Source organism: Eutrema salsugineum, unplaced genomic scaffold (assembly GCF_000478725.1).
Source record: "Eutrema salsugineum unplaced genomic scaffold, Eutsalg1_0 scaffold_2, whole genome shotgun sequence".
Lineage (NCBI taxonomy): Eukaryota > Viridiplantae > Streptophyta > Magnoliopsida > Brassicales > Brassicaceae > Eutrema > Eutrema salsugineum.
In genome coordinates this window covers 17,263,129-17,281,086 of record NW_006256829.1, presented here as the reverse complement: position 1 = coordinate 17,281,086, position 17,958 = coordinate 17,263,129, and the positions used below count along the sequence as shown (strand labels likewise).

The 17,958-nt window shown below is 35.8% G+C and overlaps 1 protein-coding gene across 1 annotated transcript; it reads right to left on the bottom strand.

Annotated features, from left to right (window-relative positions):
* Window positions 1-2,148: 2,148 nt before the first annotated feature.
* Window positions 2,149-6,049, bottom strand: LOC18018421. Its single transcript, XM_006402108.2, has 13 exons — window positions 6,040-6,049; window positions 5,803-5,918; window positions 4,609-4,706; window positions 4,417-4,503; window positions 4,182-4,311; window positions 3,848-4,090; window positions 3,609-3,739; window positions 3,329-3,508; window positions 3,160-3,238; window positions 2,922-3,084; window positions 2,728-2,844; window positions 2,529-2,625; window positions 2,149-2,260 (listed from the first exon to the last, which is right to left on the bottom strand). Exons 2-13 carry the CDS (start codon window positions 5,914-5,916, stop codon window positions 2,209-2,211), a joined length of 1,491 nt encoding a protein of 496 aa, XP_006402171.2. The 5' UTR covers window positions 5,917-5,918; window positions 6,040-6,049; the 3' UTR covers window positions 2,149-2,208.
* Between the last annotated feature and the right edge of the window lie 11,909 nt (window positions 6,050-17,958).

Below are 17,958 nucleotides of genomic sequence, written 5' to 3'. Positions count from 1 at the left end.
ATTTTATTCTACATTTTTTTTTGCAGTTATCAGAACAGCAATTAATAGATTACGATGCTCCTACGAATAATTCATGTTACTATACATAATAATTTCTGTGTTTTTAATGTATTTGCGTTTTTGATTTTTCCTTTATAAATCAATCATAAATTTCTTTTTTAATGTCATTTATCGATTCTCAGTTAATTGACTTAATGATTACAAGAACTATGACATGTTCTTTATACCGAATTATCACGATTTCTCATACAAGATACATCGTCACAATTATGGGTTCTTTAGGTTCTATATGTGATCTTCATAATTTTTCACTTTTCATAAAACAGAAATATTTTCACTTTTCATAAAACAAAAATAGGATATATACAACACTGAGCATAAAATATAGGTACATCATACCACACACTATAAACTATCAATTTTGTACAATTCGACCAAATACAATTAACACTATATCCAATAACATTACTAATTTATTAAACTGGCCCGCACGCTTCTAGCAATTAACACTATCTGCGATTTTTGAAAAGAACTTTAGATAATCGCTGCGATGAGAAATAATAAAACTAACAATCCTACAAAATTGGAAAATCGTTATAGTTCAAATTAAAAAATCTAAATTAAAATATTTGTATTTTTTACACAATATTCGTTCTCATTCGAGGTAAATAACAATTTTCCACATAATTAGAGTTTTTCTTATTATCCTCCTAAGAAAAATTATTTGTATCTCACTCTACAAAAAGTATACTGTCAATACTCTATCCAGATTTTGTTATAAAGTACTAACAATATACTTCTGTCGAAAGTGAGCATTCACAAGTAATATAATTATAATAACTCTCTGGCGACACAATGAATATAACAATGTTTTCTGATGTGATTCTCGATAGATGCACAAGAAATATTATGTAGGAAAAAGTGTATATTTCTTTCAAGTAAACATATTTTTTGTACGTCTATCGGAGGATCACATGAGAAGAATAATTGTATTATGGGTTGTGTTTGAGTGACTAATTGTTTGCTTGGTTAGTTGTTCAAAATTTTCTTATGGGGTGTATATATAGAATTCTTAGAGAGTGACTCCTCATTTTTCTTCGCTCTGTTTCATAATCCCCAAAAGTCGTTTATAATTACAACATATTAAATAACATTTGACTGATTTATCACCATTTCCAAATGAATTTACATTTCGAAATAAATGAATACATCTTCGCATATAATTTATAAAATATGTTCATATATGTCACATTTCGATGAATAACTTACGATTTACGAACATAAAATTAATGTATGTATTCATAATTTTATGTATTCTTCATCTATACTTTCTTCATTATACATACCTAATTATAATTACTTAATCAGTTATACATCACTTATTGTTTATATTTACATCAAAAAAAGTATAGCCAATTGTAAGACACAATCTAATTCTTGAACTAATAACATACCATTCGGCCCAAATGTGGTAACACTGTACCCACACACTGTCAATTATCAATTTTATAAAATTCGACCCAATAAACTTAACAATATACCCAATACAATTAAAATTTATAAAAACATTCAAGCCCACACATGCATGCAGGCCAGTATCCTAAGATGATGTTAACAAAAGGATGATGTTTTGTTTTTTCAGTTTTATTAACAAACAGTTAATGTAATTTATTATTATTTTTCTCCTTGGAAACTTTCCCATAACCATAAACCAATAAACCAATAATAATTCAACAATCTTAATTAATATCTATTAAATTTATCATTTATTAACTTTACCTAATTTAAAATAAATAAAAAGCCTAGAACATCATTTTTTAGGAATAAGAGAAATCATAATAATACATCATTCTTTTAGGAACAAAGGAAGTATTGTTTACAGCACAAACTGAAGTAAACTTTCCGCGACGTATGGATTGGATGACAACAATATCAAATATAATGAATCGTTTGCCTTTTAGATGTTTTTGAAACCTCACAACTACTAACTATAAAGATTGCCTCCAAGAAGGTTCGAATGGATTTATTCTTTAACATAAAAAAAATTCAAAACAAGGTGTTTGGGTTGTTCAGAAATGTAGTTAACAACAACAACAAATCATATACTCAAATGCAATTAAAAATCACATTTTTAAAGAGTTTATGAGTCAGCAGTACTTTTACCTCTGCCCCTACTACTCAGAATCATGTTTTTCTTATGTGCTCCTGCTACGACTCAACAATAGTTTTTGTTTTCCTCTTTGCTTCAAGCCGTTTCATCCTACAAAACATGGGATACAAAAGAAGAAATGTGATGAAAATCAGAGTATGCAAACCCATGAACAAATTAGCATTATATTTGTAATACAAAGAGATTCCCAAGGCAGTTGCTTCAAGTGAAGCATCAATTACTTATTTTGTTAATATTTGCTTTTAGTTGCGTGTATGTGATTTGAGATTAATCAAGAAACGTTTAAACCTAAAAAGCTTCATGACACCATTGATAAATCCATTGATCTTATAAGCTTAAGAGTGAAATAAAATTATACCTTTTGAAAGAGAGGTACTTCTCTATTTCTGGTTTCTGCTCAGAGCTAAATGCAAACCATTTTTCATGAGCACATACTTCATCCCAGCTTCCTATATCTGCACAAAAACAAAAGGAGATTAAACCTATAACACTTTAACAGAGTTATTCCCAATACACTTCTTCAAGAGAAAAAACAAAGAGTTTGTATGTTGTCATACCTTGAAGCAACAAGTTTGGTTCTTCATTATTGTATGACTTCAACTTCCAAAGAATAAAACCATTTTCATCCAGTTCGACCGGCTTGGTTCTATGAGTATCATCACTTTTTTTACTCACTGTAAGAACAAAGAGAACAGTAAGGCTCTAAACATATGATACTATTATAAATAACTACACATGTTTAGATTTGTACCTTTAGATAGCATTTCGGATGCTTCAAGCATTTCAGAATGAACTTCTTCATCATTTGTTTGCGATAAAATTGCATGCCATTTTTCATTTGACAACAGAGTCCCATTACTCTCTGATACAGCTTTGGCAAACTCATGTTGTAACTTCTGCTCATGTTGATTCACCTACAGCAAAAAGGTTTGGATGCATCACGTGTTGTCAAACTTATATTGTAAAAATAAAGTAGAATTTACAGGTACCTTATTTTTTGCTGCCTTCAACTTATCTTTTGCTTCCTGCTTCTTTGCAAAAGAATCATCAATGAAATTCCTGATCAGTCTGAAACATTTATCACAACATATGAGCCCTCAAGCACCATTAAAATAAAGAGAATAATTAATTCATTATATGAAAATTACTATAACTTACGATGTGCCAAGTGTTTCATCGCATAAGAAATTCAAAAGCTTAAACCTGTTCTTCAAATCCAACTTCTCATACTCTTGAAGCATTTGAGCAGGGAAGCCATCAATTTGAACTTCTGATTCCACTAGATATTTTCTAATGGCAGTGAACCAACTATCATCAGTCGCACTCAAGCAAACCGATCTACATTATTCAAAAAAATTGAGATCAATTAGACATGCATCAACAGAGAACTCCGCTAGCGGGAAACTTGATATTTTTCAATTATAAAAAAAATATTTACGTTTCTCCTCTGTCTTCCAATATCACAGTCAGTAATTTGATTATCATCTGGATGACCATAGGATGTTGTTGGCTCCCAGATAACATTTCACGTATAACACATTCAGCTTCTCCTTTCTTCAAATCAAGAGTCTATTCGAATAGTCATGTGAAGTAGATAAGAGTCAACAATTAAATTTCCAATATTCAGAGTTTTGAGCATATATTAATTTTGAAACTGTGCAAAGGCATAGATAATACCTTTCCAAAAGCTAAGCAGAACTCCAAGAACTGAAATACGTCTCCAGCATTTTCAGGGGGCAAGTCAATGCCAGAAACAGGGATTGAGCTGATACCCTGAGGTATTTTAACCTCCTCAAGCTGATCCTCCTCTTTCTTTTTACCTTTTTTCACTGCAGCAGTCTCAATGCCACATGCGTTATTTATATCCATAACAGTGTTCTCCTCCCCTTGGTTTTGGGAAGAAGCTACAGCAGCATCTTCCTGCAGTTACGATATAGTCAAAATTGGCACAAGGTAAGACTCAAAGCTAAGATTTCACACAACAAATATCTCTCCAGGACAGAGCATGTACCGGTTTTGCCTTCTTCTTGTAGAAAAATTTGTCAGCACCCTCAGTTTCAAGAAGCTCAGAGACAGAGGAGCATCCAGTTTCTTTAGCTTGGTATACCAATATCCCGGTAGGCCTCTGACCCCGTTTCTTCCTGGAAAATGAAATCAGTTAACAAATTTTATATAAAAGAAGCTTCAAAACATATAACTATTACTATTTTGTTCCAAAAAAAAAACATATAATGATTTTGACATACCTGCAGAGGCTACAATTGCAAATACCCCTGCATTTGGGGCAAATCCAATCGGTCTTTAAAGCAACCTCTTCTGCGTTCTCCCCATACCTAAAATTTGAGACAGAATCATATAACACAATCGATATAGAATATACTTCTCCTCACAACAAAAGACATAAATCACAAAAAATAAAATAAAACATCAAATCAAACCTGTTTATTAGGCACATGGGACAGAACTTCAGCAGACAAGTCGTGCTTCGCTTCTTGGCCACGCAAGATCCAACAACATCCGTTCTCTTTTGGCGACACTAAAAACACAAAGACCATTGGTTCGAATAATAATCGATAAAAAAAAAAGAAAAGATGAATACAAAATAGTGTATGGTTTCTACATACCCTAATGCCTTTTATGCTTTATTAGTTGCAAACGGCAAATTATTTAATGATTGTTTGTTAACTTTCCAATAAATCAGATATTAAGGCGTTTGACGATATAGATGGGATTGAAGTTTCTTGAAACCTAGTGTGCATCGAAGATGTAATGCAGATTCCTGGTTAGCTTGAAAGTCTATACTATATGTTCATCTACTAAAAGGCTATATTCTCTCACCGTAATGTCTGCCCTTTCTGGGTTTCTTCAGTTGTCGTTATTTCGGTGGAATTGATCACATTTTAGATAGTATTAAGAACAGTTGAGGCTTACCAAACATAGCTCATAAAAATGGCGTTTTTCTGAGACCAATTCTCAAAGAATTGATTGCTGGAAAAATTACTGTCTCCATGAAGGGGACTTGACTATAAACCTAATCTTGTAACAAGTGTGGCGATAAGAGAGACGAGGTGTCGAAATAGGAAGGAGAGAAGAATAGGAAAAGAGCTAGGGTTTCTAGTTACTAAGTGAAAGAACTAACCTTTCAGGTAGATAGGTTATGAATAGGAAACGGTACGAGGCGGGTCACAATAAGAGAGGAGATGGTTACAATTATAGAACAGATGGTAGAGATAGAGAAGCTATGGGTTAATGGGAGAGGGATAAAGTTGGTTCAGATGAAACCAACTTGCAACAGATGTGGATCAAGCACCACAGCTTAAACACCTTCTCATGGATGTGGATCATAACCATAATTAAATTATATTCGAACCCATCATTTTGAGATGGCTAAAAGGTTACACAACCTTTTGAGACTCAAATGGTTCGTGTGGTTTGCCACCTGATAACTGCATAATTGTATGCTCTCTATCCTCTCACAGTTTTCAGTTTTCAATATCGTAATACAGATTAAAGGAATCGTACAGTTTACGTTCTATCTGAACTCTAGATTTATATTTCCAGGCGATGATGAATACAAACATGATCGGATCCATTTCACAACAAAAATCGACAAAAAATGAAAATTGTCGAACCTGGTGGCAATATTTTCCGCCGATGGAACATGGGGTCGTTGCACCAGTTGCAGTAACACCAAGATTTGGTATTTGTGTTTCTCCGGATTCTTGTTTGCTGTTCTCCATAGCCATCACTGAATCAAAATCACAAAAAAACAGAAAGAGTCGATACTTGGATTCATCTTAGTTTAGAAGAGTTTTATATGATTCATCTACGAATGAGTGATGAGATTTCAGGATAAGGAATATCTAAACCAGATTTCTTTCCTTTTTCCATCGTTTACCAAAAGTATTTTGGAAGCAGAATAATGGCGGGCGAAAGTTTAATTGGATTTTTTTTTTTTTTTTTTTTTTTGTGGTTGTCTCCAAACATATCATCTTTAATCCTTAAAGTAAATCCTTTAATCAAATTAGAGGTTATTAACTATCTTATCATTTTGGATATCGACACATAATTAACGATCTAAAAATCAAAACTCGATTATAGGATCCAGTGCACGCCAACTTAACAGCTATCTTATCATTTAAATTCTTGTTGGTGTTAGAATTATTTTTATATAATTCAAGTGTAATTCTGTTGTTGAGTATAAACCAATCATGGGTTGAGACAAGAAATAAGGATCTAAATGTAGGTATTTGAGAACATATAGTTATATGAAGCATTTTCATCTCATGATCTAGAATTCACCAATTTAACGGTTCTTCTATTATTAATTAAGTTTACAATAGTTGTTTTTTTAATTATATTTCAAATATAATTTTACTATTACGTATTTAATCGAGACAAGAAACAACTATCTAAAAGTCGATATTTGGGAACATGCAAGTATAAGATGCAATTTTATTTAATGATCTAGTCTGCGCCAATTTGACAGCTTCTGCGCCAACACATCAGTGATCTTAACCAAAAACATGTAAGTACTAAATTCAATTAACAGAAAGAAAACTAATACCCTAAATCTGATATCCCAACACTATCCATGCAATATATAAATCTTAAAGTTGAAGAATACAATTTTATATAAAGCCAAAATCAAATTAAGAGGTGCGTATAAAGACGAGAGACAGAGACAAAAAAAAAAAACGCACATAAATACAATGAATACGATGCAAGCTTATGTTGTGATTGTCTACGTGCCGTTTGTGTTAAGGAACATAGTCCGAATTCATAAGATTGTTATATAATGTAATTTATCTAAATCTTTATGCTTAACATCTTTCCATAAATCGCTTACATATTTTAATTTCTTACGAAGACCAAATAATGTAACCGCGATAAAAAATACCTTTTTGTAAAATTTCACCAGCGTTCAGATCATGCGAGAAACATAGAACGGTCAAATAATATTGAAACAAGTCAAACAACCGAAAATTGCACCGGTGGTAAGTTTCAGTTCTTGAACAATGGTCAAATATAGAAGAAAAAACATTACAAAACCTTACCAATAATTGCACCAGTGGTAGGTTTCAGTTCAATACAAACTCTTGAATAATTGTAAAGCAGAAAGTGGGATCCGAAAATCTCAATGGAGATAACAAATCCAAATCAATGAAAACATAAGTGGTGGAAAGAGATATTTGAATAGTAGGTTAAAGATCCATATATATATATATATATATATGTATATATTGTTCCTCTAAATGATAGTTTACCATAAGGATGACTTAAGGGTGACCTGTAAATGACAGTTTACCAAAAAATATCTTTTATGGTAAAATTACTATGTTTTATATGCAAGTTTTTTTTCCCTATATTCGGGTCGCTGATGTATTCAGTCAAAATTTCCTCATTGGTCAAAATATTACTTTGTTACACAAAAAATAACACTACAAGAAAACAAGATTCAATCCCATGGAAATACCAGTTGTAAAATGATAGAGAAAATCTATTTCTAGCTATTTTCCAAAAAAACTAAAATGATGGGAAATTGATCATTGCAAATTTAAAATAGTAGAGAATAGTATGTTTTGGTTCTCCAATCCCTTCATTGCCATCATTGATTAGATCATTAAGCTCATCATCAGATGGATCACCATCTAGAAAATGATGCTCTTCAGCGAGAGGATCAAGGATATATTCATGATCTCTCATCGAAAAAGTACTTGAAAAATGCAAAAAAAAAAATAAAAATGAGAAAAAATTCTATAGAATTAAGCAGAGATTCGCAACGAAAGAGATCAAAATCTCCAACAACAGCACCAAAAACTTGATGCTTAGAGAATCAAGGGTTACTTCTAGCTTCACGTTTTAAATTTATAACCCAAATTATCTGCAAGTGCACAGATGTGCGTTGTAGAACTTAGGGGTCGAACCACAGAGATTTTGAGCTTTCAGTACAAATCAATCAAGGACTTAAGACTAATAGAATAAACAAATAGGGGTTTTGGTTTTGGTATCACTATATCTAAATGGTAACGAAATAAAACGGTTGTAAAACAATAGGAACTAAGTGCTGGGTCTAAGGGGTTTTTGCAGAGGTTCATGAACTGATCTAATGACAAAAAAATCGATAAAGGTAATCATCTAGTGAGGTTCCCGCGGTGGATGATGCTTTGGCCACGGGTCAGCTTCCGAACTGTGTTGATTCGCTTTCAGTGCATTGACCATATCTAGAGATCTAATTGTTGGATTTCTTCGGTTCTAATTGCATTGGAAAGCTGGTTGTCTCCTCTATCTTGTGCCAAATTTGGGGATGATAAGACGGTGGGAAGGTATCCATTTGTTGCCAAAATTCCGAAGGGCTAAATTTATCCAAAATTGTGCCTTTTGCTTCCAAGTGCATTCCTTTTGTCCAAATATCCTGAAAACTCTTTTGAAACTGTAAAGCATGGAAATCACTTGAAAACCATTGAAAACTAAGCTAAAGCACCTATATAAGATCTTAAAATCATCCATAAAAGTGGTCAAAATACGGCGTTATTAACTCCCCCAGACTTAAACCTTTGTTTGCCCCGAAAGAAAAATCAAAGTCAGGAAAGTATCTTAAAATTGCAGGAACTAAACAGTATCTCAGTGACCGGCATTCTAAACCATAACCAAGATGCATCCATTGGATCTAGTCTAGAAAATTATCACCAAAATGCAAGCATAACTAGTCCGTTAATCCGTCATGCAATAATCTACACATTTAGACATATCTTCCAGTCAACTAGCTCTTAACATTCATTTACAAGTTCCAGTGGTTCTCATCAAAAGTAAATTTAAAAAGGCAGTCAAGGCTAGGTATCCAAAATGGCTTTTTAGAGGTGAGGTTCTCAGTGTTTAGGGTTACTTTTTTTTTGAAGAGACAAGATATTATGCAAAAAAGCAAGAGAGGATGGAGCTGTTGAATGTCTACAGTTTCTAGTCACATTCATCTTCCCTTAAAATTTCTGATCCCTTTTCTTCAGGTTCTTCTCGTGGTTCCCCCATACTTAGATTTTTGTCTAGGACCATAACTCCATAGATGAATACTTCTAGCATTTGCTCCAAATAATTTCGGCTATCCTTGACTCTTTCAAGCTTTTGGTTTCCTTTCCTTTCATTGTTTTCTGATTTAGTTTTTGTTTGAAAAGGGAAACCACCTTTAGATGTAAAGTCTTAGGGAGCACGAAATTTACATTTATGAATGAGCTTTTTGAGGCAACATTAAGCTTGATAAGATTTCTGATACCCTTTTTTCCCAATTTCCTTCAGTCAGTGACTGAAAACTATGTTGTTCCTCCATCTTCGGCGTTTTTTCACATATCTGTCGATAAAAACTAATGAGAGAATGCATTAGGTTCAAAAGTAAATGTCTGGGTTAAGGGTATGGTCCCAGCTAAAGATGAAGTGGCCATCTGGGACAACAAAGAGTGGTAACAATAAGGTAAAAATGTCCTAGATGTATCTCAGAATGCCTTCCTAAAACCAATGATGAGAAAATTAGATGTCAATATTAAGTTCAAGTAGAATGAGCCAGTATATCCTATTAGAAAGAATCTCTATGGATAGAAATCCTCTAGTGGGAGTTTGTAGTAGGTATTCTAGCTACCCCCTAGTCTAGCTCTAAACCACAAAGGATCTAAAATGAGGAGATAGCTTAGGAGCACACATGTCGAAATCATTATGGAGCTGTTTCTAATGTTCCTGTTTTGAAATCTTTTTTTGAAAAAAAATCTTTTATGGAAAATCTTTTTATGAAACACAATTTCAAAACAAACCAAATTTTGTTAGTAAGGGATGAACATCCTCCCCGAACTTAAATCACACTGCCCCTAGTGTGAAAAATCTATGAGAGGATGGGATATTGATGGACTGAAATTTGAAATGTTTAGGTGTACTTACCTGGCGATGTGCTGCAGCTTTTGATGTGTTTTCTGGTTTGTGATTCCTGTTCATCTCTTATTCGTTCTTTGCCTAAAAACCTGAGATAAAAGGAGACAAAAATAAAGCAAAAAAAAATAGAAAATGCAAATCAAAGGGAATAAATAAAACACCAAGTGGGTTGCCTCCCACTAAGTGCTTGCTTAAAGTCATTAGCTTGACTTTGTTGATGCTTTAGCCTGGTGGATCCGTCAAGAGCATATCTTCTCTTTCTTCTTCTTCTTCTTCTGCGAGGTATGGTTTAACGCGCTGTCGATTAACAACAAATGTATCTCCTTTCTTACACCAAAAAACAATTGCTCCATACGGTTTGACTTCCTTTATGTAAAAGGTCCAGACCATCTTGATTGCAGCTATCCTGGAAAAAGCTTAAGGCGAGAATTGAAAAGAAGAACCTTGTCATTGGGAGCAAAAGACCGATGTATGATCTTTTTGTCGTGATATGTCTTCGTCTTCTCCTTGTATATCTTGGAGTTCTTGTAGGCATTATGCCTGATTTCTTTTAACTCGTGAATTTGAAGCATTCTTATCTCTCCAGCTTCCTTAAAGTTCATGTTCATCTCCTTAACAGCCCATTTTGCTTTGTACTCGAGCTCTAAAAGAAGGTGACATGCTTTTCCCGTAAACAAGATTGAAAGGAGTGGTCCCTAAAAGAGTTTTGTATGCTATCTGATAGGCCCAAAGTGCATTGTCGAGTTCATTAGACCAATCCTTGCGATTTATGCCGGTTTTCTTTTGCAGAATCAACTTGATTTCTCTGTTAGAGATTTCCACATGTCCACTTGTCTGAGGGTGATATGGGAATACAAATTTATGCGTGACCCCATTATTTTTGAGCAGATTTTTGAAAATCTATTGATGACATGGGATCTTCCATCGCTTATTACAATCCGAGGAATTCCAAAGCGAGGAAAACTGATTGATTTAAACAGCTTTATAACCACTTTCGCATCATTAGTAAGGTGGGCAACTGCTTATACCCACTTAGAGACGTAATCAACGGCTACTTAGATGTATTGGTTTCCAAAAGAAGTTGGGAAATGTCCATGAAATCAATTCCCCATACATTAAAGATTTCGACTTCAAGAATGAAATTTTGACACATCTCATTCCTCTTACTGATATTGCCGATTCGTTGGCATGAATCACATAGGCATGAGTGTCCTTGAATATAGTAGGCCACCAGAAACCTACTTGAAGAACAATGAAACTGTTTTATAGGTTGCAAAATGTCGTGCATACGCTGAACTATGGCATCGAAACAGTATTCCCTCCATTTTTTCTTCTGCAACACATCTTCTGAATAAACCATCAACACATTTCTTATAGAGGAAAGGTTCTTCCTAGAAATAGTTTCAAACTTCCCTAAAGAACTTCTTCTTTCTATAGCCAAAGAATTGTGGGGGTTTGATGTCTGCTGCTAAGTAGTTTGCTATATGCCTAAACCATGGGGTATCAAAAGCATTTGACCACCGCATAGGGGGTCGAGATAGTTTCTCTTGCACGTTAATATGTATACTATCTATAGCGTAGACATTTTCTTCTGGCAAACTGTTATTCAAAGGGAGTTTTTCTTCCACTCGAATTCTAGAAAGATGATCTGCTACTCTACTGTCTGCTCCATTTCGATCTCGAATTTCAATGTCAAACTCTTGCAATAGGAGTATCCATCTGATCGGCCTTGGTTTGGCATCTTTCTTAGACATGAGATACTTGATTGCAGCATGGTCGGTATGAACGATGACTTTAGACCCAACAAGACAAGATTGGAACTTTTCAAATGCAAAAACGACAACTAAGAGCTCCTTCTCTGTAGTTGCATAGTTGCACTGAGCTTTTTCCAAATTTCTACTCGCATAGTAGACTGCGTGGAGTTTCTTTTCTTTTCGCTGACCAAGCACAACTCCAACTGCAAAATCACTTGCATCACACATGATTTCGAAAGGCTGTTACCAATCAGGTGGTTGCACGAGTGGAGCAGAAACAAGAGCGTTTTGATCTTATGAAATGCTGCAAAGCATTCATCATTGAACTCGAAGCTCGTTTCTTTGCATAATAGACGTGTAAGAGGTCTAGAAATTTCAGAAAAATCTTTTATGAATCGCCTATAAAATTCGGCATGTCCTAAGAAACTTTATATACCTTCAAATTACTGGGGGGGGGGGTGGGTGTGTCATGACTTCAATTTTTGCTTTGGAAACTTCAATACATTTCCCAGAAATTTTAGGTCCAAGCACAATTCCTTTTCGAACTATGACGTGACATTTTTCCCGATTCAGGACAAGATGCTTGTCTTCACAGCGTTGCAGAACTTTCCCTAAGTTCGCCAAACATTTTTCAAAAGAGGATCCCTAGACAGAGAAATCATCCATGAAGACGTCCATGAAATCTTTGATAAAATCAATGAAAATCGACATCATGCATCGCTGAAAAGTTACAGATGCATTACCTAATACGAAAGGCATTCGCCAGTAGGCAAAATTCTCGTATGGACAGGTAAATGTCGTCTTTTCTTGATCTTCTGGCCTAATAGGAATTTGAAAAAATCTAGAATAAACGTCTAGAAAACAGTAGTATTCATGATTTGCTAATCTTTCTAGCATTTGATCTATGAAGGGTAAAGGAAAATGATCTTTCCGAGTTGCTGTATTCAGTTTCTGGTAACCAATGCACATTCGATGTCCGGTTACTGTTCTTGTAGCAATCATCCCATCTTTATCATTTTTGACAATAGTTACTCCTCCTTTCTTTAGAACAACATGCACATGGTAACCCAAGTGCTGTCCGAAATAGATAATATGATTCCTGCTGCCAGCTGCCAAGGTATCTTTAGGAGGAGTAGATATATGAGTTTTCTCATTCAGGTTGAGGTAGTTCACAAGCTTAGCGTAATCCTCGGCTTTATTAAGCATTTGCGCACACCTTTTTGAAACTTCTTCGAGCAGGTTGCGCTTATCATTTGTGCTTGTGAGGATGAATTTTAAAGGATCGTTAAGAAGTATTTCTTCATAAACTTCCTCAGTGTTTTCATAAACTCATCAATCAAGCAAAGTCTGCCATCTAAAATTGGTTTTCCAAAACATTTGTTCATATCAAACTGCATAACCAGGTTGCCTAGATGGAGATCTATTTTTCCCTCTGGAACATTTATTATTTCCCCTGCAGTTGATAGAAATGGTCGACCAAGTATGAGAGGATCTTTGGGTTCCCTTTTTAATTCAAGCACTATGAAGCCAGTCGGAATACAGTTTTCTCCTATCATGACTGATACATTAATCAGAACTCTTTCCGGTTGTCTAATTGATTAATCGGAAAGAATTATTGAGATTTTTGTGGGCTGGAAAGTATGATATCCTAAATGTTTTGCAACTGAGAGTGGCATCATGTTGATGCTCGATCCCAAATCACAGAGAGAATGTACGAAAGTCATATTTTTTATTGTGCAAGAGAGTACAAAACTTCCCGGATCTTCTTTCTTTTGAGGGATATGGTTTTGTAAGATGGAACTACATTCATGATTTATCATCATAACACCGTCTTCTAGTTCTAGAGAATTTGTTAAACTGCCCTTCATGTATTTCCTAAGAGCAGGTATCAATGCACTAGCTTCAACAAAAGGTAATCTCACAGTTAACTGCTCGATTAGGTCTTTTAGCTTAGCCCTTTCTTTCTCCTTCTTTGGTCCTTTTATAGCTCGTGGGTATGGTGGTTTTGATCTGTAGATGCGAGTCGGTGGAGGTGGTATAGGGTCTTCTCCAAGAATTTGTTGAGATATATCCTCCTTTTCCTTTTCTCCATCTTTTCCGACTAGTACATTTTCCTCATTATCAGCTTCAGCTTTTTCTCTCCTTCGCCCTTCGAAATCATTTGGGTATTCTGGTTCACTTGTAAGCTAAACCACTCCTGAGAGTAATTGCTTTTAGGTGTTCAGAGGCTTCCAATTCATTCATGTTTTCAGGAAAAAGTTCATCAAGATCATTAACTGAAGAATCCGTCTCTTTTCACTACAACAAATTTGGGCAATGATAGCACAATATTATAGCGCAGTTTACTAAAATGCTACTACAGATTAGTCGAAGTATTGAGTTACCCTATCACAGCATTTATCTAACGCTACCCCGTTGAAATCATAAGCGGGAAGCCAAATCTCTCCTTGCCTCTCATTTTTTCACTCATGCGGGAACACTTAGAAAAAATAATCATAAGCGGGAAGCCAAATCTCTCCTTGCCTCTCATTTTTTCACTTACACTTAGAAAAAAATAAGGGTTAAGTCGAGAAAGGGTTTAGACGCAGACAAAAAAAAAAGCTTAGAACAAAATCTCGTCTCGCCGGCGAATACCGACCAGATCTTCTTCTCGCTGGCGACAATCTCGTCTCTGTAAGCCGCAATTTCATTCTGAGTTCCGTCTGGTGTTATTACGACCTAGATCTCATTTACCCGCAGTCTCAGTCTCACTATTGTTGGATCGAATCGACACTCCTCTCTTGTTTTCCTTCCAGACGAGTAACAGGAAAAGGTACCTTACTTTAATCGACTCTCCTCTCTTATTTAAAACTTCTAATTTGCTTTGATTTGAGTTCGTTCCTGTTTCCTTACTTTTATCCAAAATTTCTTGCATGTCATGAGGTGTATGATAATCAAGACCGAACCCAGAACCAAGAGAAGTTGTACAAGTAATTTAGTTCGTTCCCAATTTCTATCCGAAAATTAGGGTTCATATGTACTAACTTCAGTTTTTTAATTGCATGCCTCTGTTATTCTAAGCTTAGGGTTCTGAAGAAACATTGTGGGTCAGAGGGAATTCAATTCACAATACCTGACTACTGTAACCTGAACGGGTAAGTCACTTCCATGGAACTGTTAGTATTAGAATTTGGTTATTAGTTGAATGTGGTTTAGGTTATCGGTTAGTGGTGTTAAGTGTTTGAAATGTTGCGATTGTCATTAAGGTTAGAACATATAATGCTGGAGAAGGGATGGGTTCATCTTTGCAGGTATTGATAGTAACATATTTGCAGGTTTTGGTTTCATATATTGATCTTTAGACACTTTAAGAGTTTTCTGTCTTTATATTTTCTGTTCATACTGATCAACCGAAGGGTTGATCCTGCGTATGAGCAAGGTGTCTGGAAATTTGTAGAAGCAGCGTCTGCTGCTTTAGGAGAAACTGAAACGCTGGTATGCCCATGCAAAGACTGTAGGAATGTAGCTCGTCATGTACCAAGTGATGTAGTTGATCACCTAGTAACAAGGGGCATGGATGAAGCTTACAAGTTGCGGGCTGACTGGTATCATCATGGAGAAGTGAACTTAGTTGCTGAGGGTGGAAGCAATTTAAGTAAATGGAATGATGAGATAGTTGGGTTATTTCAAGCTGCTGAATATTTAGATGACAAGCTGGCTAGAAAGGGAGAAGAAGCTGAGGGTGAAGACAGATTAGAAGATGAGTTTCTCTCAAAGCTGGCTGATGCGGAAACACCACTATATCCAACCTGTTCAAATCATAGCAAGCTATCTGCAATAGTGTCACTGTTTAGGATTAAGACACAAAATGGATGGTCGGACAAAAGTTTCAATAGTCTGCTGGAGACTTTGCCAGATATGCTGCCTTCGGATAATGTGCTTCACACTTCACTGTACGATGTCAAGAAATTCCTCATGTCTTTTGACATTGGTTATGAGAAGATTCATGCTTTTTTTAACGATTGCTGTCTATTCTGAAAGAAGTACAAGAAGCTTGATAATTGTCCTAAATGAAACACTTCACGATGGAAGATAAACATGCACACAGGTGAAGTAAAGAAAGGTGTGCCACAGAAAGTTTTAAGATATTTTCCTATTATCCCCCGTCTCAAGCGAATGTTCCGGTCTGAAGAAACAGCAAAGGACTTACGGTGGCACTTTACAAACAAGAGCAGTGATGGAAGAATACGTCATCCGGTAGATTCTGTGACCTGGGATCAAGTAAACGACAACTACCCTGCTTTTGCAGCTGAGGAGATGAACATTCGGCTTGGGCTCTCGACAGATGATTTTAATCCTTTCGACATGAAAAACACTAGATATAGTAGCTGGCCCGTTCTGCTTGTCAACTACAACATGCCTCCTCACCTATGTATGAAGAAGGAAAACATCATGCTATCCTTGTTGATTCCTGGTCCGCATCAGCCTGGGAATAGCATTGATGTATACTTAGAGCCTCTGATCGAGGATCTTCTGCTTCTCTGGAACAAGGGAGTGGTTACATATGATGCCTTTAGTAAAAGTACATTCCAACTCAAAGCAATCCTCCTTTGGACTATCAGTGATTTTCCTGCGTATGGGAATCTTGCAGGTTGCAAAGTAAAGGGGAAAATGGGTTGTCCGTTATGTGGAAAACACACAGACAGTATGTGGCTGAAGAACAGTAGAAAGCATGTTTACATGTGCCACAGAAAAGGTCTAGCACCGACACATAGATATAGGGTTAAAAAGGCATGGTTTGATGGAAAAGCTGAGCATGGGAACAAGGCTAGGATTTTAACGGGTCAAAATATCTCTCAAATACTGAGAAATTACAAAAACGATTTCGGAAATGGTAAAGACAAAGTAAAGAAAAGAAAAAGGGTTGCATCTGTTGCATCGGACTCTGACAGCGATGGTGTGTCCAGTGAGTCAGATGACGAAGAAGAAGAAGAAGAAGTAGATGAGGACGAGTTATCTAGATGGAAAAAAAGATCAATCTTCTTCAGGTTACCTTATTGGGAGGTATGTCTGAATAACGTTTTATATAGTTGCTCAATTATTTTTCTGTTTTTTCCTAGTTGTTGTTGTTAACTAATACACTTTTAATGCCTAGGAACTGCCGGTAAGGCACAACTTAGACGTGATGCATGTGGAGAAAAATGTTGCAGCAAGCATCGTCGCTACATTGTTGCATTGTGGAAAATCAAAAGATGGCCTTCATGCTAGAAAGGACTTGCAAGTTCTTGGTATTAGAAACGACTTGCATCCTAAAATACAGGGTAAAAGAACATACCTTCCACCTGCACCTTGGTCTTTGTCCAAAACTGAGAAAAAAACATTTTGCAAGCGACTTTTTGACTTCAGAGGTCCAGATGGGTACTGCTCAAACATATCCTGGGGAGTGTCATTGGAGGATTGCAAGGTATCAGGACTAAAATCTCATGATTATCATGTCTTGATGCAACAACTTCTTCCGGTTGCACTGCGAGGATTACTTCCAAAGGGTCCTAGGATTGCAATTACGAGACTTTGTGCATTCTTCACACCTGCTGTGTCAGAGGGTTATTGATAGAGAGAAAATTACAGTGATGGAACTGAAGTCGTGGAAACACTTTGCATGTTTGAACGGTTCTTTCCTCGAAGCTTCTTTGACATCATGGTGCACTTGATAGTTCATCTTGGAAGAGAAGCAAGACTAGGTGGACCAGTCCATTTTCGATGGATGTACCCATTTGAAAGGATGTTATTGTCTTGGACTTTAGATTATCGAATTGCATTTTATCGTTACTCTCATAAGAGTATGTGTAGGTATATGAAAGTACTTAAAGACTTTGTTCGAAATCCTGCAGACCAGAGGGTTGCATTGCAGAGTCTTATCTCGCATAAGAGTGCATGCAATTCTGTAGTCATTTTCTAAAGAAAACAACAAAGTGTAGAGGGACAACCAAGAGAGAAATACAGATTTCCGAGAGCCCATTCTATTACTCGAAGGCCGTTCCTATATCCGCAGCACAACTATTTGGAGTTTTACTGGAATTGGAGAAAAAAAAATAGCCCCAATCCTTGCCTGTCCTTCCAGAACCACTGCTCTCGTGGATTCAT

Coding starts and splice junctions, on each gene's coding strand:
- LOC18018421 (XM_006402108.2), bottom strand. CDS start 5,916: ATGGCTATGGAGAACAGCAAACAAGAATCCGGAGAAACACAAATACCA. Junction 4,312..4,416: donor TGCAATTGTAGCCTCTGCAG/GTATGTCAAAAT, acceptor TTCATTTTCCAG/GAAGAAACGGGGTCAGAGGC. Junction 2,626..2,727: donor ACCAAACTTGTTGCTTCAAG/GTATGACAACAT, acceptor GTTTTTGTGCAG/ATATAGGAAGCTGGGATGAA.